We start from the raw sequence: 24,021 nt of genomic DNA on the forward strand, positions 1-24,021 counted from the left end.
CTTCGTTTGAGCCTTTACATAGTTGTCCCCCGACAATGGAGTTGTCCATTGAGTCTCCTCACGTTAAAAACAGTATTTCTAGTGGCCATTACGTTGGCTAGACGTGTTAGCAAGCTGGAAGCTCTGAGTGGGAAACCCCCATTTACCACTTTTAATCCGAACAAGGTGGATCTGAGAACTAGAGTGGCTTTCCTGCCAAAAGACAGTGACTCCTTTTCATTTAGGGCAGTCCATTACTCTCCCGACTTTTTATCCTCCACCCCATCCCTCTAAGGGGGAGGAAAGGCTGCATCATTTGGATCCAAAGAGAGCGTTGCGCTTCTACATGGACAGGACGAGTGAATTTAGGGTGGAAGATCAGCTGTTCATTGGCTATGTCAGCAAAATGAAGGGCAAAGCCATCCATAAAAGAATGTTGTCAAGGTGGGTCATCCATTGCATCAAAATATGTTATGCTTTGGCGAAGATAGAACCTCCTGATGGTATAAGAACTCATTCTACCAAAGCTGAGTCTGCTACATCGGCCTTGTCTAGGGGTGTCCCTGTTGCTGATATTTGCAAGGCGATGATTTGGGCTTCCTTTCACAATTTCGCAAAACATTACTGTTTAAACTCAGAAGTGAGGAGCCCATTGTGTGTTACAGGATTTCTTGGTATAGGCAGACACCCACCTCTGAGTGCGGGACTGCCTTGGGATTCTATTCAAAAGGTGAGGAATCCACAGGTAGATGTATCCATCAGAAGAACAATTAACTTACCTTTGGTAACGCTTTTTCCGGTGGATACAGTAGCTACCTGTGGATTCCTCACTAACCCACCCACCTCCCTGTTGCCTGTCTGAATATACCAAGAAGAAAACTGTTTGTATGTAATGTATGGGGTTGATAAGACATATACATTGTGATGTGTATAATTATGTAATGTTCTACATTAATTGGCAACATGTTGTTGTACTTGTGTCGGTGTTCACCCATTCGCCTCGAAGGCATTCAAAAACAAAAAGTGGTTGAAACTGACTTCAGCACGCCGACAAGGACTTCTTATGGTTGTGGTGACATCAGAGTCGCTTGTGGAGCCGATCCATTGTGACGTTCTCGTCAACGTGGAGAGCTATGGAAACGTTTCCATCCTCAAATGCTGTGCATTAGGATATTCAAAAGGTGAGGAATCCACAGGTAGATACTGTATCCACCAGAAAAAGCATTACCAAAGGTAAGTAACTTGTTTGTATAGTGCACTAATCACCTGAGAGGGTATCTAGGTGCTTGGGCACGTGTGTAGGTGTGTGGTCCCCAACGTGCTTATACGAAGAGCCAGGTCTTCAGATTCTTGAGGAACTCAAGAAGGGAGGAGGAGGCTTTGGTGTGTTGAGGGAGGTTGTTCCATGTCCTGGGTGTGATGTAGAAGAATGAGCGACCTCAAGTTTTCTTTTGTGGATGCGCAGAAAGTTTGCGATTGAGAGTGAGGAAGAGCATAGGTGGCTGGTCAAAGAGTATGCGGCTGTTCAGGTATTCTAGTCCTGTGTTGTGTAGGGCTTTGTATGTGTACATGAGAAGTTTGAATTTGCTGTGCTTGTGAATGGGGAGCTAGTGAAGCTTCTTGCGGTGCGGTGTGATGTGGGTGCAACAAGAGGTAGGGTGTGAGTAGGATTTTCATTCTACCCGCAGAATTGAGAGAACTTTGGTAACTTCACAATACTCTTGTTTCACGGAGTTCCAGCCAAACTCCGCCACTCTGCACAATTTTTTCTTGCACGAGGCTCCGGAAAGGTAAGTTAGCGAGTCCGAGTGAGCTTTGGCATCCCCTAGTATGTTATCCAGTTGCTAGGAGGCCATCCGGTGATATTTTTCTAACCCGAGCGCTCACGGGCTTTTGCAGGGGGTCATGGCTGTCCGCGGTCAGTTGGGTGCCACTCGAGTAGAAAATCTACTTGAATGGCAATAAAGTCATCTTGAGTAGCTGCGCCCTCTGCCACACCAAATGGTGCCATTCGGAACTCGCTACTGGTGCAAAATCACAGCACAAGCAGTGTGAAGTGCCTATTTCGGCCCATTGCCGGAACTCCATGGAATCTCGTGGAGTTTTTAGGTAACTCTGTGGAATTCCGCGGAGTAAAATTCTGTGCGTTCCATTCACCCTTACTGAGAGGTCGAGTTTGAGTCTTCCTGCAATGTTCTGGATGATCTGGAGTCTGTGGATGTGCTGTTTGGAGATTCTGCTGTAGAGAGTGTTGCCAAGGTCCAGCCTGGTGGTGACAAGTGCATGCGTGACAGTCTGTTTTTCATTCTGAGGCAAACATTTGAAGATTTTGTGTACCATGCGTAGGATGTAGAAGCAGGAGATGCACACTGCATTGACATAAGCCATCATGTTGAGCTTGTCATTTAGGATGATCCCTAGATTTTCTGCATGGTCGGTGTGTGTGTTGGTCTTAGCTCTGATGGCTGCCAGGTGAAGACCCATGGGGAGGTCTTGTTGCCGAAGATCAGTACTTCTGTCTTCTTTGAGTTGAGCTGCAGTCAGTTGATCTGCATCCAGCCTCCTACCACAGTCATGCAGTTGGTGAAGTTCATTCTGGTGGTGGTTGTCTTGTTTGACAGGAAGAGGATGAGTTAGGTGTCGTCTGCACAGGAGATGACGGTGATGCCTTCTGATTGGATGATGTTGGTGAGTGGTGTCACATATATGTTGTAAAGATTGGGAAGGAACGATTCCTGTGGGACTCACCATATCATTTTCTTGGTCTCTGATGTGAAGGGTGGCAGCCTGACCCTTTGGGTCCTTCCCGTGAGGAAGGAACAGATCAATTTGAGGGTGGCTCCTTGTATGTAGAGTATTCTGATGACAGTGTTATGTAAGACAGTGTTGAAGGTCACAGAGAGATCGAGCAGGATGTGGGCCGCTGTTTTTCTTTGGTCCAGTATAATTTGGATTTGTTGATGACCACGATGAGTGCTGTTTCGGTGCTGTGGTTCTTTATGAATCCTGATTGTGTGTTGTCTTGAAGATGGTGAAGTTCGAGCTGGAAAGGAGTGCGGGGATATGGGTCAGAAGTGGCTCAGTGGATTCGGGTTGTGTGTGGGCTCCTTGAGGAGTGCATTGACTTCTGCAGGTTTCCATTCATCCGGAAAAGTGGTGGACATGATGAAGGTGTTGATGACATCGTTCAAGGTGGTGCTAACTGCTGATGTTCGCAGGTTGTAGATGTAGTGGGTACATGAGTCCCCTTACTGGATGGTCCACATGATTGCTTCTGTGTTGTCTCTGGTAAAACTATGGGAAATGTAATTTGTAATAAGACCCTAAAGTGCAGAAGTGCAAGTCCTTCTGAAATGTCCTACACCTGGAAATGTGATGCAACGTTTTTCACCACAGAAGTCAAGAAAATGTGCCAGGACTTTTCCCCGCATTGGAGCATTAATTCACCTGTCTTTCCTCCTGTATTTTAGATTTTCAATCTTCAGAAATATTGAAGTTCTTATAACTAATATAACTCTGCTGTATGTAGGATTAAACAACCCATTTTCATTATTCCCTAAATGTGTACAGTTTAGAGCATTACTGTGTAATATAAGTTGTGAGGTGGCACTTTAAATTTCTATGAAAAAGTGATGCAGAGAATGACTGCTTGAATGACTATGGAGCTTCTGCATTAAATGTAAATGGTTAATGTCTAAGGAACTGGCTCTGTAAATATTAAACAGTCTAAAATAAAGTTTGATGTTCCTGCCATGTCCATAGGAATGTAACTCACAAACAGTTATGAGCTCCTGGGAATGTGTCCATGTATTCTTCCAAGATGCTTTACCTTCTACGTGCACCAGTCTATTTCATTTCCTTCTATTTGTATTCCTTTATAGGAGCTGATAGCACTGGGTCTCAGCAACTTTGTGGGCAGCTTTTTCCATTGTTTTGCCATGTGCAGCTCATTGTCAAGGAGCATGGTGCAAGAGAGCACAGGAGGAAATACCCAGGTGAGAGCAATGCAGCGGACTAGAGTAACTTGACTGGAGTGAGTCAACACTGTATATGGCATGCACACAAGGAGTAGCTTGTTCAAGCATGATTTGGACTGAAGGAAATGGAACTGCTAATGGAAGCACTGAAACTATCAACAAGGCAAAACTGTATAGCAAGGTTACAGTGAAATGGAATTGGGACCTAACAAAGTAGATCATGACTTGGACAACACATAATTTATTTTGTTGGTAGTAGTTACAGTCATGCCATGGATAGCCTTGTGAGAAAGGCAAACCACAACAAAATGAATCCTGCTCCTCAATGAAGTTACTTTTGCTGCCAGACCATAACGTTTGCCTGGCAGATGACTGGTGGATGAGTTACCCTTCTAGCCTAGTTAGGAGTAGGCAACATAAGTGGAGGTGGGATGAAAGGTGAGTTACGTAAACTTCCTACTTGAGTTTTGATCATGTTTCTCTGCCCTGATGTGGAGATCAACATATGTGTGTGTGCTACCCCATAGTCAGCGGTTTTAGTTCACAAGATAGAAAACAGTGACTGAGTCCAGGCCCAGCACCTGCAGGTAGGGAGGAAATGTGCAACCTGACACTAATGCAAAACAAGTGGCAAACCTACTCTTCTTGCTTCCATGCCTCAATCAAGAAGCTCATTTGATATTATCATTGGTCATTCAGCACTTGGATATTGACATCCATCAGTAGTTTAGCCTCCTCAAAGAGCTTGCACGGGTGCCATCATAGACCCGTGGACATGTGGTATGCAGCTGAACTTACTCTCCACAAACACCAGTGCAAAGCTATTGAACGAATGACAGCTTGATGACTGTGCCACCGCCAAACCTAACTACTGCACCCCCTTCAAAGAGTTCAAGTCCCAAGTTAGCTCCACCTGCTCCTCATTTTCTGCTGAATTTATAGGATCATCCAATAACTTTTCAAAAGAAATCTTTTATCAAAATATTTTCCTTCCAACTCCCTTTCTTGGGGGGCTAGTCCTCCTACCTGCTATGAACCTCAAATGCATTTATTCCCCCTCTCTGACTCTGCATTAGAGTTAAGTCTAACTATCTAATCAAACTCTCCCATTGATCCCTTCCATTTGTCTATTTTTATCCAGAGCATAAATTCATACTTATAAAGTGTTCACAGATTTCTGCTGCCACTTTGTTGCTGAAGCCTATATTCTCACAACTTGGAAGCAGGCTCTGGTAGTTTTTCACCTAGGGCAACCCTCAGGTCCATTGATCCCTAGTAATTATCATTTTGTGTCCTTGCTTACTTTCAACTCTAATTTACTTGGAAAACTTTTAAATGTTAATCTCATACAGCTAAAAAATCCTTGAGTCCCACCCAGTCTGGATTTTGCACATCTGACCATTGTGATCCGAATGAAAGTGGATAGGGGGTAGTGCTGACTTAGCCCCACAAATCTCTCACTGTGGCTTTTGATATAGTTTCCCACTCCCACATTCTCAATCTCATCAGATTCAAGGATCTAGACATTCCAGGCATGGAGTAGTTTAAATCTTTTTTTGCACATCACTCTCAAGCTGTGTCTATGCCTCTTTTCAATTTTTCTTTCAGTGCTTTAAACTGTAGGGTCCACCGGGGCTCGTGACTGATCCTCAAATTATTCAATCTTTATGTTACCTCGCTCATGGTTCTCATTCAATCTGTTGAATTTATCATTATGATATATGCAGGGAATACTTAGATCATCCACAGATTGGATGATAACATGGATATAGCATATTTCAGCTTCTGGCTGTGTGTCTGTAGCATTGCCCAGTGGAAGAATGACAAAGGTTTTAAACTAACACAGACAAGGCAGAGGTTCTCATCATTGGGCAACCAGTCTCTGTTTCCAAGTTGGTGGGCTCCTGATTTGTTTAATCCTTTTCTCCTGCCTTTCCAAGGATGCAGAATGTTCTGGCACAAATCCCTGTCTATGAACATTTGGAAATAGGGTTTTTGCATCACAACCAATGATGGAAAGCAGGGGGTGTCCATGAACCACCCATGGATCTTCCCCATGATTCAAGTAATGGAAAGCAGCCCACAGAACAACTTTGAATTACTTTGGGAAACTATCCAACTCAAATCCAGATTTGCGCCAGATAGTAAATTCCAGCATAACATTTTGCATCTGGTTTGCATTACAAAAGTCATACAAACCTGGTGCAAAATCTGAACTCGGGTTTCCTGTTTGACAGTACTCTCAAATCAATCAAATGTCTACTAATTCCCTTTTCCATCTAAGGATGCTATGCACATTCATCCTGAATCCAAGCTGTGATAGTATCCTGTCTTGATTATGGCAATTCCCTTTACTTGAGACTTCCACACCATTTACTTCTATACTTCCACTCATCCAGAATGCAACCACATGCTTTATTCTAGGCATTCTACCTTATGCTTCGGTATTCAGCAGTCAGACCTCACTCCATTGGATCTCGATATCCCATGGGATCATGGTCAGTGCCCTCTGTCTGGTCCAAAGAGCCATACATTAAACTGGACCTCTCTAATCACTGAAGCTCTTTCAGCCCTACATACCTTCTGTGTTCTCCAGTTTCCCTCCCACTTCCATCCCAAACTGTCTGCCATTCTGGAAGTTTGGAAGGGCAGATGGTTATTCTTCTCCATGGGAGCCAAACACTGGAATTATCTTCCTTGGAAATACTTATTTCTCTCTGCCTCATGATGATGTTTGTTTACTGACCTCAGCGCACATGATAATTGTGTGTACGCTAAGGGCCTGGCCCCCTGGGACAGTAATGAGATCTAGAGCCTGGCTTTTAGTTCTGGAGGAACAAATCACATGCACCAGCCTCTGAAAGACTTACTTTCGTAGGCAGCAACTGATTCTAGTGGCATGGCAGGCCTTTTTACTGGCTGCTTGCTTAGAAAAGTTTCCTACTGAACTGTCCTCTTTTTAATACTGGTCTGTCATTTCCCAGAAATGGTGTTATTTGCTCCTTCCATAAGGGAAGCGGATGAGCCACGTATAATTATGCATGTGCAGTGAGGTGTACATGCAGTGTATGTGCTGAGCATGACTATGGCTGCCCATTTTAATTTTCCTGTATATGAGGGGCACGATGGTGATTGGAGAGAGGCTGGAGGTAACAACAGCGTCCGCTAGTTTGGGGCCAAGTCAGCACTGCCTCTCCTGGTGGGCCTTCTAAGAGCTCACACAAGTGAGAGTGGTGCAGCCCGAGACTTGGCTACCAGAAATTGGCCTGACCTGCCAAAGTCTCAGTGCTAGAGTGCAACATTGCAGAAAGAAGTAACTAACTTCAGGACAATATTCCTACTGCAACAACATAGCAATACTTTCATTTGTATGGTAGATGCTGAACCCAGAGGTGTGACAGGAGGTTCCTATCCACCATTTTTCCAGTGGGTGGAGGGGGTGGGGAGGTGCTCAGGGGGTGGTTGGGTGGGGATGGGTCAATTTGTCCTGCACTGTCTGAGTGTATCTTTATGGTAACTTACCGAGCGGATGAGCTTAATCCAATTACAGCTGGTTCTTGCAAGCAGTGATTACTCACTCTATAACTGTGTACAGTATTGTTGCTCTCTGTTATGTTTAGTATTGCACTGTGTGTTGAAGGTAGAATACTTGCTGGACAATGATATATTGATTTCTATTATATGCTTCATTGAGTTCTGAGTTTCAACCTCACACCACCTGAATGAGTAATCCTTGGACTGCTCAACTTCTAAAGTCAACTGCTAAGCGGGTAAACAGTAACAGTAACATTAACCACAGGGCACCAGTTGTAAAAGGCTCCCTTTATTACACTTTGACCCAGTGACCCCTCATAGCCTTGTGACTTGTGAAAAAGTTCCCACACTGGGCAATGATTCATAGAGGGTGAAATGAATTGCTTCTGAGTTTCTAGCACCACCCTAACTCTGACTGCTGTGATTCTCTAAGATTCTCTAAGAGCTAAAAGGGGTGTTAGGTCGAAAGTTTGAGGGTCCACAGTATGGGGTCCTCAAAACACGAGAGGCAAAAGACGCCAGTTGACACATTTGGGGCCCAATAACTTGCCTGGGAAACACATACCTGGAATTTACACTTCTATTTATTAGTTGATTGAAGCCACTTGTATAGTGCATAATACCCTGGGAGGCACTCTATTTGATGATGACTTGCATGCCTCTTCAGAAGAGATGTTCTTTTAGCAGATTTCTAGAGATTACAAGATTCATTGAAACATGAGTACTCAAGATAGAGCTTTACAATAAAAGACTCACTCAGAAGCAAGTTTAAAAATCTGCTCACGGCCTAATCCTCAGACAGTGAGCAGGGTTTCCCTTTTAGGAAGAATGACCCTTTCTCCCTTGGGCAGAAACCGAGTTCCCTCTTGGCTCCATGGAAGGAGTTTAGGAAAGATCTCCCCAGCGACTATTAGACTGGCTTGTGGGAAAAAAGTCTGATGAGTGACCTGATGTTGGGAGGACAAGCGCTCAGTAGCCACAAACTCTTCTACTGCAGATCTTCTCACTTGAAGGTGGTCCTCCCAAAGTGAGTGGAGTGCATTCCCTTCGAGGCTGGATGGATTATTCTCAGTCAGGCAAAATATGATGCTCTCTTAAGCCCAAAAGGAGGGAAAATATAAACATCCCTCATTAGCACCCCTCAGGTATCTTAAAAACGATTCAGGCATGATGCTGGCAGGAGAAGAGCTCAGTAGCAAAAAACTCACTTTCCCCACAAATGCACAAGTCCCTGATTCTGGGCTTTTTTATTCACTCACATCCACAGGATGATTGGTGGGATGCAGAAACTGTCAGTAAATCAATGTTGAAGAATGGCAGTTTAGACCAACTGGTACCAAACTCACACCAGGGAGTGTTTGTTTACAGATGGAGTATTGACATGATGTCCCAGTGCCACCTTACAAAAGGGACCATTAATGGCATTACATCCAGTCTCAATTCCTTTCCCAGTGTCAAAAGATGGCACTTATCTTGATATTGGGGATTTTCAAACTAGGACCTAAATTTGAAGGGGTTAATTTGGTAGGTTGTTGAGACTTTTCCTCCAAATAAGATTAGAGCTCTACCTAAGCCCTGGTGGTACCTCCCACATGTCCTACATTGGAGCGGGACATACTCACAAATATGGTGAGCCCTGAGGTACAGCAACCTGTCTTGAACAACAGACATGGTGACAGCCTTGGTTCCAAGTCAATGAAAAGCCTATGGAGACTCCATTTATGTATAGTTTATAGTCTCATGCACTTCTCATCTGCCTCTAACCAGCCCCAAAGTAGCATGAACCTCAATGGGGGTCGCTCCTCTTTCTGTTTATGGCCTATTTGCTCTAGATACAGAAGCCAGAGCTGCTCAGGAACAAATTGGCAGATGTGGTGAACTTTCCAAACCACTTTGACCCTAATACAACCCCCAAACAGAGGATGTGGTCTTGAGAACTTCAAAACAGGCCAGTAAATGGCTCCATATTTTTAGAAGCAAACAAGACTACCTCCAGCATCCTAGCCCCTTTCATCTCGCCTAACCATTTTCTGATGGTTTCTTATTGCTACATGCCTGACTAAATGTGAAAAATAGTATCGTGATATGAAAACCTCCTGATCCGTTAATGCAAAACAACCCAGATCAGTGTACATCCATGCACTGCAGTTGGAAAGGCTCTGGGGAAGTCAGGGCACCATACTATATAATGGTTTATATGGAAGACTGGAAATACTATGGGCTGGGTTGTGTTTAAGAACAACCTCGTCAGGGTAAATAGGCAAAGGTGTCTCATAATATAAAAGAGCATCAAGTTCCCATGTTATATAAACTGATGGTTACCAAGAAGGCCACATTATTGTCTGAAGAGCCAAGGACAGGACAGCCTTTGCAAGGGTACAAATGATTGAAAGCATGGATAAACAATGATAAATCCACTGAAGAGAAGGAGTGTGAACCAACACCTTGTGATTCATAAAGTCATTAGCAGACACATTGCAAATGAGGGAATCAGGCACACATCCCATCAAATTTACCCAGTCGGACTCTTTAATGGTAGGCACAGAGGAATACTATCAAATATTAGCTATGGGCGGTTCTGACCATTACCCAATTGTCCTCTGTGGAAAACTACAAATCGGAATGATATGCTCCCAACCTATTGTGGTTCTAAAACAAGAGATAATTCATAAAAAAATCAACTAGACTGATGTCATCATTGATAAACCTAAACAATTAATTACCAGAGGTCTGCAGATGCTCTAGGCTGATAGAAATCAATTTACTGAGAGAGTGTATTAAAGATTATCTCAATGTATTTTCAATAAATTAAACCAGAGGAAATGTACATAACAGACTTTGGTACAATGCAGATTGTTCCTTATCAAGTGAGCACTTTGTAGCTCACACAAAATATGCTGAAAAGCAAAGTGTACCTCTGAGCTGCAAAACACATAAAAAAATATAATTCTTTGCTTAGAAGAAGAAGTACAACTAGAAGTAGAAAGGTTGGATTGAATTGCAGAAGGCATTAAAAAAGAATGATTCAAGAAAGATTTGGTCCCTGGTTGTGAGGGGAACTAAACACACTGATCCCTCAAACCTTTTCTACCTGAGGCATATTCAGCTGAGCACTTAAACAAATTATTCAAGACTGATAAATAGAGTGTAAGATTCCTACAATATAATCTTGGTGTTGGTGCTTGAACCTTCTGTAACCATAGACGAAATGGAGCTGGACCTCAGAACTATTCAGTTATATTTAATAATCCAGTGAGGGGCCCAGGGTACTACCCTGTCTTTAGCCATGTAGTTGAAATCAGAAATTTCCCAAGATAGTAGTGTGGCTCACTCATAAGACCAGTCACGAATATTGGGAACCTGCTTCTTATAGGTTAGTGTGGCTTCTCAATAGTTTTAGTTATTTATTTAGGGCTTTTCCTAAGTGCTGCAAACCACTATGGTAGACTGCACGCTTTGGTTTAGTTTCAAAAGATCAGAGGTGGGTCTACAAAAGTGAAAGGTAACAGAAGTCCTAAACAAAGTGATGACATAACTAATGATCAGCTGATCGCAAAGTCTGAGAAGGGGAAAACAGTAATCAGGTGGCCATATAAAGTGGTGGGGCTGGTTTTAGGCTCCTAACCAGTCCCGGTCAAGCTCATAAGAGGCAGCAAAGAGGTTAACCATATGATAGTTTGAATAGCTGAGTTTTAAACAGTCTTCTGATGAAGTTATTTTCATGTGTTAGATGCATTGGGGGGAGATCCATGGCGATGATCCCTGTATGTGAAGAATCCGGCCTCCAAACGTCTTCTATCGGTATGATTGAATGAACAGTAGGTCGTGCTTGGCAGATCTTAGCCTTCTGGATGGGAGATAAGAGACAAATAATCTTGTGCAGTGCCTTGTGGATGCAGAATAGAGATTTGAAGTTCTCTCTTTCCTTCACCATGAGCCGGTGGAGGGCCTATAGCACAGCTAAGATATGGTCCTTGCAATTCAGATCAAAAAGGAGATAACTGCATGATTCTGGACCTGATAGACCTTAAGTATGGATTTATTTGGGAGTCTGATCTAGAGGTTGTTGAAATACCTGCTGCAGGATGTCACCATTGTGAGTATGGATGCAGTGAAGGAGAGGAGGGACACATTGAAGTAGAACAATTGTGGAAAGGCACATTTAGAGAAAGTGTTCATATGAGGTTTGAAGGAAAGATGGCTGTCAAACAGTCTGCCTAGACTGCAGATTTTTTCCACTGGCTAGGGGTAGAGTGGGATGGCCTAAAGACTTTGGTCAAGGGAAAGGAAAATGGATCAGAGTGATGTATCCCATCAGCAGTATTTTGTTTTAGTCATCATTCAGGCACACAGTTTTTCTGCATTCAAACAAGAACCTAAGGTAAGCAGTAAATGACTTTCAGAGTGACGCACCAGAGTTGTCGTCAAGCTTGGTATGTAGCTGAGTATCTTCAGGTACATGTGATATCCTAGGCCATACGAGCCTAGAATCCTGGAGAAGGGGGCATGTAGAAGTTGAACAGCACAAGTGATAAGGTGAAGTCCTGTGGGACTCCACAGGTGATTTGCAGCAGATTTGGAAAGGGAAGGGCCCAGTTTGGTTTGATAAGTGTGGTTTAAAAGAAAGGAGGGAAACCAAGAGAGTGCATTTATATTGATACCAACTGACAGGCTCAAACCATCGCAGGGCACATAGGGGATCATTCCGACCCTGGCGGTCATAGACCGCCAGGGCCGGGGACCGCGGATGCACCGCCAACAGGCTGGCGGTGCATCCAGGCCAATTCTGACCGCGGTGGTAAAGCCGCGGTCAGAAAAGGGAAACCGGCGGTTTCCCGCCGGTTTTCCCCTGGCCTGAAGAATCCTCCATGGCGGCGCATTCCGACCCCCTTCCCGCCAGCCTGGTTCTGGCGGTTTTGACCGCCAGAACCTGGCTGGCGGGAACAGGTGTCGTGGGGCCCCTGGGGGCCCCTGCAGTGCCCATGCCAATGGCATGGGCACTGCAGGGGCCCCCTAACAGGGCCCCACAAAGATTTTCAGTGTCTGCATAGCAGACACTGAAAATCGCGACGGGTGCAACTGCACCCGTCGCACCCTTTCCACTCCGCCGGCTCCATTCGGAGCCGGCATCCTCGTGGAAGGGGGTTTCCCGCTGGGCGGGCGGGCGGCCTTCTGGCGGTCGCCCGCCAGCCCAGCGGGAAACTCAGAATGACCGCTGCGGTCTTTTGACCGCGGTACAGTCTTCTGGCGGTTCCCGCTTGGCGGGCCAAGTTTAGTATGACCCCCATAATGGTCAAAGGTATTTGAGTGTTGTGGAGTGGCCCAGGAGGCACAGTTTAAGTCTTTTTCTGGGGAGCTGAGAAGTTCTTCTTTGAAGGTTAGAAGCATTGATTACCCCTCCGAGGTCTGAAATTGTATTGAAATTCACCGATGAGCTTCTACATGAGAGGAGAGCCTGTGTGTGACCACTGCTTCATGGGGACTAGCAACACACAGTACGGGCACATTGACTACAAAGGGAAGAAATGTTGATTAAAAATAAAGCTGCAAGTTTAAGCAAGTGGTTAGGTCATGGAAACAATTTTGGGTTGCTTATGCTCAAAAGAAGTTACCATTCTGAAAGAGATAATGTTGAAGGGACAAGTTGGAAAGTAGTAGCAATGTAAATAATGTTTTGTTCCCGTTAGAGTGATGTGGCCTGTACAGTTTGGTTGCCTAGTTAAGATGTGAATACGTATATCCACGGATAGATCAAAGGTTACTGGGGCATTATAGTTAGGTGAAGATGTCAGTTAAATCAAAATGCTTTAAACTGGCAAAACCACTGAAAATCACCAGTTACTGTTACCTCAAGTAACCAGAACTTGTGCCTTCGCCATGCACAGCTTTGTTATCAATCGTGTCATTTCAAATGTAATTAGACATGTTCTCAATGCAGTCATTAAATATGTCATGAGTTATGTAATGAATGAGGGTACAATGAGTGCGTAGTAGGGTGTGTGGATGGACTGGCCACTCCTTTCAGACCTCTGTCTTGAATGACGGGTGTGCGTAGTAGGGTGTGTGGATGGAATGGCCTCTTATTTCAGACCTCTCTCTCGGATGACGTGTGTGTAGTACGGTATGTGGGTGGACTGGCCACTCCTTTCAGACCTCTCTCTCAAATGACGGGTGTGCGTAGTAGGGTGTGTGGATGGAATGGCCTCTTCTTTCAGACCTCTCTCTCGGATGACGTGTGTGTAGTACGGTATGTGGGTGGACTGGCCACTCCTTTCAGACCTCTCTCTCAAATGACGGGTGTGCGTAGTAGGGTGTGTGGATGGAATGGCCTCTTCTTTCAGAACTCTCTCTCGGATGACGTGTGTGTAGTACGGTATGTGGGTGGACTGGCCACTCCTTTCAGACCTCTCTCTCAAATGACGAGTGTGCATAGTAGGGGGTGTGGCTGTGGATGGACTGGCCTCTCCTTTCAGTCCTCTCCTGGACAACAGATGCATAGTAGAGTATATGGATGGTCTGGCCTCTCTGCTGAGATCTCTCTCTAATATGACAGGTGTCCATTGTAGAGTGTCCAGAGGGACTTGTCTCTCTGCTACGACCCCTCTATTGTGTGATGGCTGTACGTAGTAGGGTGTAAGAGAGTCTTAACTCTCTACTCTGAACTCTTCCAAAGCTAGTGGGTGTAAATAGTAGACTCCAGTAAATACCATCTGTAGTCAGATTCTTTCCTACAGTAACAAGTGTGTATTCCAGAATGTATTCAAAAATCACCTACTTCTTCCTGTTTTTCACGATCCAACAAGAGTCTCGCAAGATTGTAACACTTTTTAAGGATGAAGTAACATTCTATTCATTACAGTACTTATGTATTACACACCTGATCCTAATAATAAGGTGAACAATACGCATTTCTCCTACTAGAGTGTATTGACAACTCATCTACTCCTTTTTACTATTCCTGATACTGTGAGATAATATTTTAAATAAAAACAATGTACATTTACTTTCATCATGTACGTATACCTTCCAGGCCTCCTCTCAAAATCTAGGGGGCCTTTCTCCTGGCTCCTTATATAGATTTTTTACTTCATTTCCACAACACCAGCAATTTGTCTCTGTAAAAAGCAATGGCATCCATTTCATTTCTGAAATTCCAAAAGCCAGCCAATCAAAGTGCTTGCTCTCTTGAGACTCGCGAGAGTACCTCGCACCTGCAAGAACCTGAAGGCTCACAGGAAAAACAGGCCTCTTGCCCAATCACAGGGCTCCATTTTTTTATTTGTGCTCTTGCAGGACTCTGGCGAGCCCAACCATCCAAATATCTATGTATTTTTTTACCCTTAATATCTCAAAAACTATTGAATGGATTTACACCAAATCACAATCTGCGGACCAAGATCGAGCATCCCAACAAATCTGGTGTAATTCCGTTCAGCTGTTTTTGCTGAAGCCTGTCTGAAAGAAGTCTATGGAAATGCAATGGGATAATGCATTTTGGGACCCCTTTTTTTCTCTGCCCCCGCTTGAGAGATCACCCCGAAACTCTCTGAGAAGGAGCTGAGGTGAATAAATTTCTTTGGGGAAAGTTTTGTGAAAATTTGTCAAATGGGTCCAAAGTTATTAGCAAACCAAAAAACGCTCTACCTATGGCCACTAGGTAATATATATACATATATATTCACTGAAAAAAACTAAGGTTAAAGTGATGTTATAGTTAGGTGAACATGTCAGAGCCAACATAATGTTTTGAACTCAAAACCACAGAAATTCAAATTATAACTTGGGCCCCTGCCATGCACTGTTTATGACTCACATTTTACATCACTCATGATGTTCTATGACATTATTTATGACATCACTGATGACATCTCAAATGTGCGACCCCCCCCTCCCTTTAAGGTTCATTTTGGCCACAGGGGATGGAGTCTGTGGGACGTATGACCCTCTCCCCTTTTTACCACAATTCGGCCGTGGGAGATATGGACATGACCTTATGTGGCAGGATATCCCTACTTTGCCCCTCATATTATTTTTTTTAAAAGCATTGCAGGACAGGGAACCAGGTCTTTAAGTCCTGTTACGGATGTCAGCAACATTTTCCTCATGTTGCTGACAGCCAATCATAGTGCTCACTCCCTCAGGAGTCAGAACAAACTTGTCCAAGAGAAAAAAGCACCTTGGGCCAGTCAGAAGACTGTATTCTTTTTAATTGGTTTTGAGGGACACTCACAAGAGTCCTTCAAACCCACCTGTCCAGATATTCAAAGATTTTTGAACCTTAATTTCTCTAAAACTACTGAACAGATATACACCCAATCACAAAAGGCACATTCTATGGACCATGATCTAGCTTCCTGCAAAATTTGGTGTAATTCCATTCAGCAGTTTTTGCCAAACTTTTTCTGACAAAAGTCTATGGAAAATGCATGGGGAAAATAGTTTTTGGGATGCCCCTTTTTCTCAGCCCCGCTTTGAAAGATCCCCCCGAAACGTTCCAGGAAGGAACCAAGGTGATTTTTTTTTTTTAAATGCTTTGTGGAGATTTGTCAAAGGACACAAAAGTTATTCACAGACCAAAAAACGCTCTGTCTATTGAAAAGCAATGCTAATCATAACTATCTGGTGGCAACCAGGCGACCACCACTGGCAGTCACCAGTAGGTAGTTATAGTTACAACAAGAATCACTGTGACATTTTTTGGAAAATTTAGTTAAGATTCGTCAAACGGTGCCAAAGATATAGGCAAGTCAAAAACTATTTTCTTATGGAAACGAAGTTGTCTAGTGGGTAATATACATATAAATATATGTGTATATATATATATATATATATATATATATATATATATATATATATATATATATATATGTATATATGTATATATATATATACATATATACATATATAGAACAGGCGCACTTAGAGGCTGCATGTGCACCATAACTTTATTCAGCTACAAAAGGCCATTATGCATGATGAGTTCATATATAAACTCCAGGTAAGTAACTCTGGATGAAGAATACGAAATGTATGCATTTTCTATATATACTTACCTTCACAATATTTTGGTTGGCAATACTCTGGCATAAAATTGTGTTGATCCGTAACTCAGCAGGAGAATGCTCTTGCGCTCCTGGGCATCAGCAGTATAAACTAGTTCCATCTTGTAACAGCTATCCTGTTTTTCCCTCTTACTTTACAAGAAAAGATACACAAGGTTAGAATAGGGCGGAGGAGCGTCTGCCCCCCACCCCCACTCCCACCAGCAGCAGAAGCTGCAAAACTTTCACAAGGAGGGGATAATAAACTATGTTTTGGGGCACCTGCCCCACTCCTTATGAGCAAAGCAAACTGGGACTGCAGAGAGGATCCAGCTGTACAAAAACGAGCCTTGGCCCACACGAGCTTCAGTCAGTGTTAAGAGAACAACTTGTTTTGAATGGTATTGGGTGAACCACATTCCAAACTGAACATTATTGCATCTAAGATTGTTTCTCAGCAGCCTACTTGCATCATGCTTAAATCTATAAGTTATCAAAGTCATCAGTTCACAAAATTCAGCTTCCTCTTGATGTTGAGCATTCAGACATTTGCACACAACAGTACCCACTCTGCTGTTTCAAACTTTGTGCGATTGTTGCTCTGATGGGGCCCTGGATCTTCTTGTCATCTTCAGGTGGCCAGTGCTGTGTCTGCCTTGATCATCTTGGCCATCATCCTTCGAGCTGGGGAATTGTTTCAAGACCTTCCCAAGGTAGGATCTATTGGCTGTTTTCTTTGTCTTCACCTATGCATATCTGCCATGAGGTATTGTGTCACTGAGTGGTGGGAGAACTTTTCCAAAAGAGACAGAAGAAAAAAACAACAATTTTTGGTATTGTGTCCCGTCCTCCAAATCCTCAGAAGGAAATTGTGAGACTAGATTTAGCCAGAAATATCTTTTTAGCTCACTTATTGATTGATGACATTTTTCAAAGGAATAAACCGAGGAAAGAGTTTGCTCCTATTTAATTGATGATTAAACTATGGCTGCTGCCTCTAATTCTGTCATACTCCTGGGAGCATGACAATACTGAAAGCTAAAAACACAAAAGGCCTCCCGGCCTCCATAATGTTTCCATGAAGCGTGTGCATCTACTCACCTAGAGGGCTTTTGGATAAACCAGCGCGAGGAGCTCAGGTGTGGTGTTTGTCTGTACATTGTGTAGAAGAAGATGGGTAATTGTGCTCTGGCAAGGCTCTGTGCTGGAATGTGCCATACAGTGGTTCTTCTGTGGAAGACTGTGTAGGATGAACTAAAACATGATGTTACTAACAGGTAGATGAGTGTTTGCTTATGAGCTTAGTCTGCGCATTGGCATTGGGTTTAAAAGAACGCTTATGCATGTGTTGCTTGGTGGAACAAGCACTGCACATGAGTTATAGAGAGACACTGATACAGTATGAATCACTTTGCATCTAAGTCCAATACACACAGGATGTGCCTTAATGCACAGGCTATCGACTTGGCATGAATAATGACACTTTTGTTGCAGTGGAGATGACCTGATGGACTTTCCATAAATTGCAATAGCTTGTGTGGAAAGGGCACTTTATTACAAAAGGGCTTCATTCAAGCAGTCTATGTGTTGGGTTACAACTAGGGCCAACTCAGTGCATTAAATCAGCTTCCTGAGAAGCTGCAGGGATTCTCCTGTTCTTGGTCACACTAGATAATATATGTTTCATGTTTGGAGCTAACGACTATGGGTCTGATTTACAGGAGAATAACTTACAAAATCTGCTAATTTTGGTGGGAGTGAAATCGTGCAAACTCCAAAATTATGCAAGGACCAGTGGCATTCTGAGCGAACAGAGCTACCAATTTATATGCTGGTAGATCTTGCTGTATCCAGAGCTAAACATCCTCCAAGATATTGGTGAATTAACTGTCTAAAATCAACAAAGTTGGAGCATGGTAGAAAAAAAATATATATATAAACCCCCAAAATTATCTCTCGGTTTGAAGATCGATAGATCTAGGTACTTGAGTACTCCCAGTGCAACTCCTCATTAGAGGCATATTCAAAGTGCCTGGACAATTTGGTGGAAATTCTGCAGTGGACATCAGCCATTACCAGATAATCAGTGACACAACTGCTCATTAGTTGCAACTTTGCCGCTGGCTGCTTTAGGTTTATCAGCAACCTACCACAAGGGAAAGAAGGCTAACTATAGCAAATGTTTATTTAGTAAAGTCATTAAACAGAAAAATCCACAGAAAGCTGAAGCTGTTTGTTTCAGCCAAGCTCTATAAGAGGTCCCATTACAGGAAATTTTTCTTTTTGTATCTAGAAACAAGAACCTAGACAGGATCTGCACCCAAATCTGTTCCCCTTCAGCAAACGTTATTATTCTTGGCTATTATTCATGGATGGCTGGTCATCCATTATTTTTTAAAGAGTTAAAGCATAATAAATCCCTAGTTTTGTGATTTGCTTAGGAGGCTTTGCACAGGACTGATGTTTTAGCATACCCATCCCACTTAGGATGACACACTAAAGTATACAAAAATGTGATGGATGGAATAGTTGAATTAATGTCATCCACTGGTAATTATTAGGGTTGCATCCCAGTCCATCGTTATTTTGTACTCCATGCCTCCTCAGTTTGGACCCAGCTATTTGCAAACCAGTTTTGACCCTTCTCCATTGGGAACAGTTCAGCCCGAAATACTGAGCCAGGTCCTCCCTGAACTGGAACACGAGCAAACCAGGTCCGGTTTTGCCCTCGTTCCCCACATCTTTGCATACAATTCCCACTTAGAGTGGCGCATTAAAATATACACAAAGTGATGGATGGAATGCTTGAATTAATCTCATTGTTCCCATTGGAGCAGGGTCAAGAATGATTTGCATGTGTCTGAGTCAAAACTGAGGTGGCGTGTTGGTCAAAACATATTGGAATGGGATGCAGCCCTGGCCAATTGCCAGTGGCTGGGATGAAGTCAAACATTCCATCCATCACCTTCTTGCTTTTGCAGTTAACACGCTAAATAGAAAGTTGAAAATAAGTTTAATTTAGATCTGCTTCCTTGGTTGTATTCCAAGTATTTTCAAAAATAGTCAGGACTGGACCCATATAATTGATGTTTAAGTGTTTTTTGTGTTCAAGGACCAATAGGAGAAATTAATTAATAAATAATTGAAAGAATGAGTGTTGAATAAAGGACTTGAATAATTTGATCTGAATCCGCTCTCCACACTGCCTGTTAGATATGATGAAGGTGGATTCAAAATAGGTGTTTTAAGACTTTTTCTGAGGAGGAGTGTATTGATCTTGTTATGGAGGCTCATATACATACGTGTTGGGTCGTAAGGAACAAGGTGATGTGGGTGCCCAGGGTGTTTAAGAAGAGCAAGTGTAGGAAGTAGAAGTTATTGAACAATGTAATAGAATTCTGCATAATGAACATAACAGATCACAGTTGTTAATTTGACACCCTTATTAATAATCAGAACAGTGCTGGTTTATATACTTCCATTCATGATATTGTGATAGCCAATATTCTGGACACAATATTTTGAAAGAATGATATTTAAAACTCGATATTGTGATAGAACATCATTTCAGAATAATCTGTACAACAGCCAAGGACACAGATTCATTCTTTAGATGGAGCACATCATATTAACAAAACCTGGAGGGAGAAACGGTGTGTTCAGTAATTGTCAGTCTATGTACACAATCCATTTTCGAATCAATAATTCAGGAAAACCATTACAAACATGTGCTTGAGTCCACGGTTCAAGGTGTTCTGAGGTGTGAGCCTGTACTAGAGGCAGATTTGCTGAGGACTTCCATGGCTCTGTAGGGTGTAGTGCTGGCTTATTAAAGGCCACTGCTCACACCTGCTTCGCACAGATAGAATATAAACACCCACCAAGATCAAGGAACCAACTATGAATTGAATTTAGGTGATAAGACACTTAGAAAACGACTATTTTCACATTTCCAGCCTGCTATAGATCCATTCCAGCACATAGCCTTCCAGCACAAGTTGGCACTGTTAGAAATGCAATGTATGTACCAACATGCCCAACATCAACATGAACTGCTTCTTGTTTGTGAAGTCTCAAACCTCTGCAGAACACTTTTTAGGCCTGGAAAAACGAATGCAAACCTTGATGCCACTGACTGACAAGGTGGGGGACAGTCAGACTGTTGCAATAATCAACCGTGCTTGGATGTGTGACAGGAAAAAGCCTGGAATGTTGGCCCATTGCTCAATGTTGCACAGATTCAAATGCCTTTTGCATGTTCATTTTATCTACATTTCAAACTGTTCCATTGTATGCAATATGTATGCTACAGATTTGCTTTATTTATAGTTTGCTTTCCTTGTGATGGAGTTATCTTTTCATGATAGTCCCCTGTCTTGCTTTCAGACACCCAAACTGAATGTGTCTGTTCCATTATTGAATTACCTTCTCAGAGTTTACCATCATTAAATGCATACACTAATATTTCACTACTTAATGCCCTCCAATTGTTTCCCTTCCAGGCGGTATTGGCGGCTGTTGTGATTGTGAACCTAAGGGGTTTGTTCAGGCAATTTCGAGAGATCCCTGTTCTTTGGAGAACCAACAGAATCGACCTGGTAAGAAAGGTGCAGCAGCCAGAGAGACCTCTGATAAAAAAAATGTTTAGATTCAGAAGAACAGTGGCAGCATTGCAGCAAAGGAGCTAAACCATCTAGAAATCTCTGCCATGGGGTCTGAATGATACTGAGGAATTAGCGGAGCAAAGGTACTGAGGCTTTTTTAATCAAACATAGACAAGGCATAATATATGTGGAAAAGTTCTTAGCCATGAAAAGAAAAGAAATGATTTGCCTTTGACATGCACAGCGGGAAATGAGCAAGAACACACAGGAAAAGGTCACACCAGTGATTCTTGTGCTAAAACTCAGTTCCTTCTCAGTATCTTGCATGAAACTGATGCTGTGTCTTGGAGTCTCTATGCCAAGTGATAACAGGTGTGATGTAGGCAGTACAGAATTTGAAAAAATATTGCACATCTGAAATGAATTGATGTGTGGTAGGCCACCAGCTGCCTGTCACTGACACTGGTTTTATTTAGACTTATTGTTATATACTGCCTGTCACTGACACTGCTTTTAGACTTATTGCTAATATACTGCAACCCTCTGTATCACACCCCATGCTCTTTTGACATTCCCCAGTTGATGGGCTTTCAGAGAAAATGGTTTCTGTTTAAAAAGTTTCCCAGCCGCTGCTTATATCACCAACTGTGACTGTTGTTGTGACATAGTCATTATCCCGCTCGGCTTAGGATATATTTAGAGATGAAGATAATTTCTCTGCTTTGAAGACACTGCATAGGTTTTTGTTTACCATCTGCATCAATGGACTTGACCACCATTGATTATGCCCTTTAGGTGAAAAACGCACAGCGTTACGTTGCTATTCTGGCTTGGTTTATAATATGTTCATGATTATGAGTTGCACAGTGCAAGGGGTGTTAAAATTACTGGGTCCAGAATCACTCATTCCAGTAGATAAATGGTCCCCTGCACCATGTAATTACAAGTTCTTTGGCCCTGGATTTGGAAATAAGCACACAAATCCAGATTACCAACTCATTTTCTGTATCATTATTTATCAGTTCCAGGGACAATTTTGCTCCCATTTACCACTTGCTATAAGCAAGTGGTAAATGGGAGAGGGGGAGGAGGTTACTGTTAGTCAAGGGCAAGAGCAGGGTACTGAGTGTGTGTGTGATGAGAGGGCAGACTCTGGACCAGCTGGAGTTAGTGTGCTATGCCCCCTTGGTGTTGGTGTGGGGTGGGGGTAGGATAGGCTGTGCAATTGACTGCATGATGTGGGAACATCCGGCCACTCGTGCCCTGCAGAAGTGGTACTCCACTAGGATTGCTGTAACTGACTTACAAGTGGAGTCTCCATGAAATCACCCACGCACCCATACATGTGCATGCACACACAGCCAATAGTACACATTAGACACAGCAACCCACATACATCCAGCACAGGGCCCACTTTAATATAGTGAGATACTGTGTAGATCCCAGCAGCACTTGCCTCCACGACAGACCACATACAAACATCAATACAGCCAGCAACACCAGGCTTAGATTGCCTTTAATTGTCAGATAAAGGAAATGTTACCCATCTAAGAGATGCTTAAGCAACTGGTAAAGGCCACCTGGCAGACTGGAGAAAAGAATGCAGGGAGTCTAATGGATTGCCCCACATAGAAATGTGACACCACTTTTGGAAGAAAAGATGCATCAATGCTAGGCACCAGTTTGTCAGATAGAATATGTCGGATGGATTGACAATTCCTGCAACACAGTGAGGCGATGCACATACGTGATTGCAATGAGGAATACAGGCTTCAAAATTAACAAAAAGTAGGTTACAGCTGTGTAGAAGCTGCATGGTAAGACAGGAATGTCAGGATCAAATTAAGGTCCCACTGATAACGGGAATCCAGGAAAGCAAATATGAGAGGTCTTCTTAAAACACATCACATCTGCTGATCTGAATAATGAGGGCTGATCAGGCAAACAAGAAAAAGGACCATGATTTCTGATAAGTTACCTTTCACTGTACCCAGAGCAAGGTGTGCTGGCCAAAGACAAAACAAATAGGAGAACATCAGATGCCTTTACATGTAAAGGATTGACTTCCTTCTTCTCCTCCAGATGGCCAGCCAGAAAGACACTCACTACCTCTGACAGGAGATCAGAATCCCTCTGGTGTTTCTGCTGAGTCTACCCGCATTGAGGCGTAGAAGGTTGAGGTGTGAATGGAACACAGGTCCCTCTCTAAAAGGTAGCATAACGAGAGGACAAGTGCTCATAGTCAACAGTTCAGAGTACAACACATTCCAAGCCTAATCCAGTGTCACAGGATCATCAACACTTTTTCCCGTCTGACTTTTTCCAGGATCCACCAGATCATCATTAGAGGAGGAAATGCGTATAAGAGGCTGGAATGTGCCTCCCAGAGACCAACAAGATAGGGGAGGAATCTCTAGAGTGCAAAAGGCTAGACATTTGGTGGTATTGGAGATGGCAAAAAGGTCTACCAAGGATGCATGCAGTCAGGCAAGGATACCCTGTGCGACATATGATAGACAGGATGACATCTGTTAAGTTAGTCTGTACTGTTTTTGAAAGATCTCACCAGGCGATTGGCCACCAGGGAGATCTCTTCAAGGTTTAGCCAGTGCCATAGCCTCAGAGCCTCCAGACAGAGGCCATGCGCTGTCCCAGCATCAATGTAATGAGGAGTAAGTACCCCCCCTAATCGTCATCATCTTCATTATGCAAAATGTCCTCAAGGCCTGGAAGAGCATCGTAATCCGAGCCAAAGAAATCCTCCATCCTCCTGAATGATTGCCTCCGAGGCAAGGGGACCGGAGGAGAGTCTTCCTCAAACTGAAGTTGGGCTTTATTAATTGTGTGGCATGACATCGGATGTGTTCTAGCTGAAGATGGATCTGG

General features: G+C 43.2%; 1 protein-coding gene across 1 annotated transcript in view; it reads left to right on the plus strand.

Moving 5' to 3' along the window:
- Positions 1-24,021, plus strand: part of LOC138258905 (solute carrier family 26 member 6-like) — a 269,592-nt gene that overhangs the window by 178,942 nt on the left and 66,629 nt on the right. Inside the window, exons 10-12 of the mRNA XM_069206227.1 lie at positions 3,861-3,974; positions 17,167-17,244; positions 21,034-21,129. Of these exons, the coding sequence (XP_069062328.1) occupies positions 3,861-3,974; positions 17,167-17,244; positions 21,034-21,129 (288 nt within the window). The remainder of the gene's footprint in view (positions 1-3,860; positions 3,975-17,166; positions 17,245-21,033; positions 21,130-24,021) is intronic.

This window comes from Pleurodeles waltl, chromosome 9 (assembly GCF_031143425.1).
Source record: "Pleurodeles waltl isolate 20211129_DDA chromosome 9, aPleWal1.hap1.20221129, whole genome shotgun sequence".
Classification (NCBI taxonomy): domain Eukaryota; kingdom Metazoa; phylum Chordata; class Amphibia; order Caudata; family Salamandridae; genus Pleurodeles; species Pleurodeles waltl.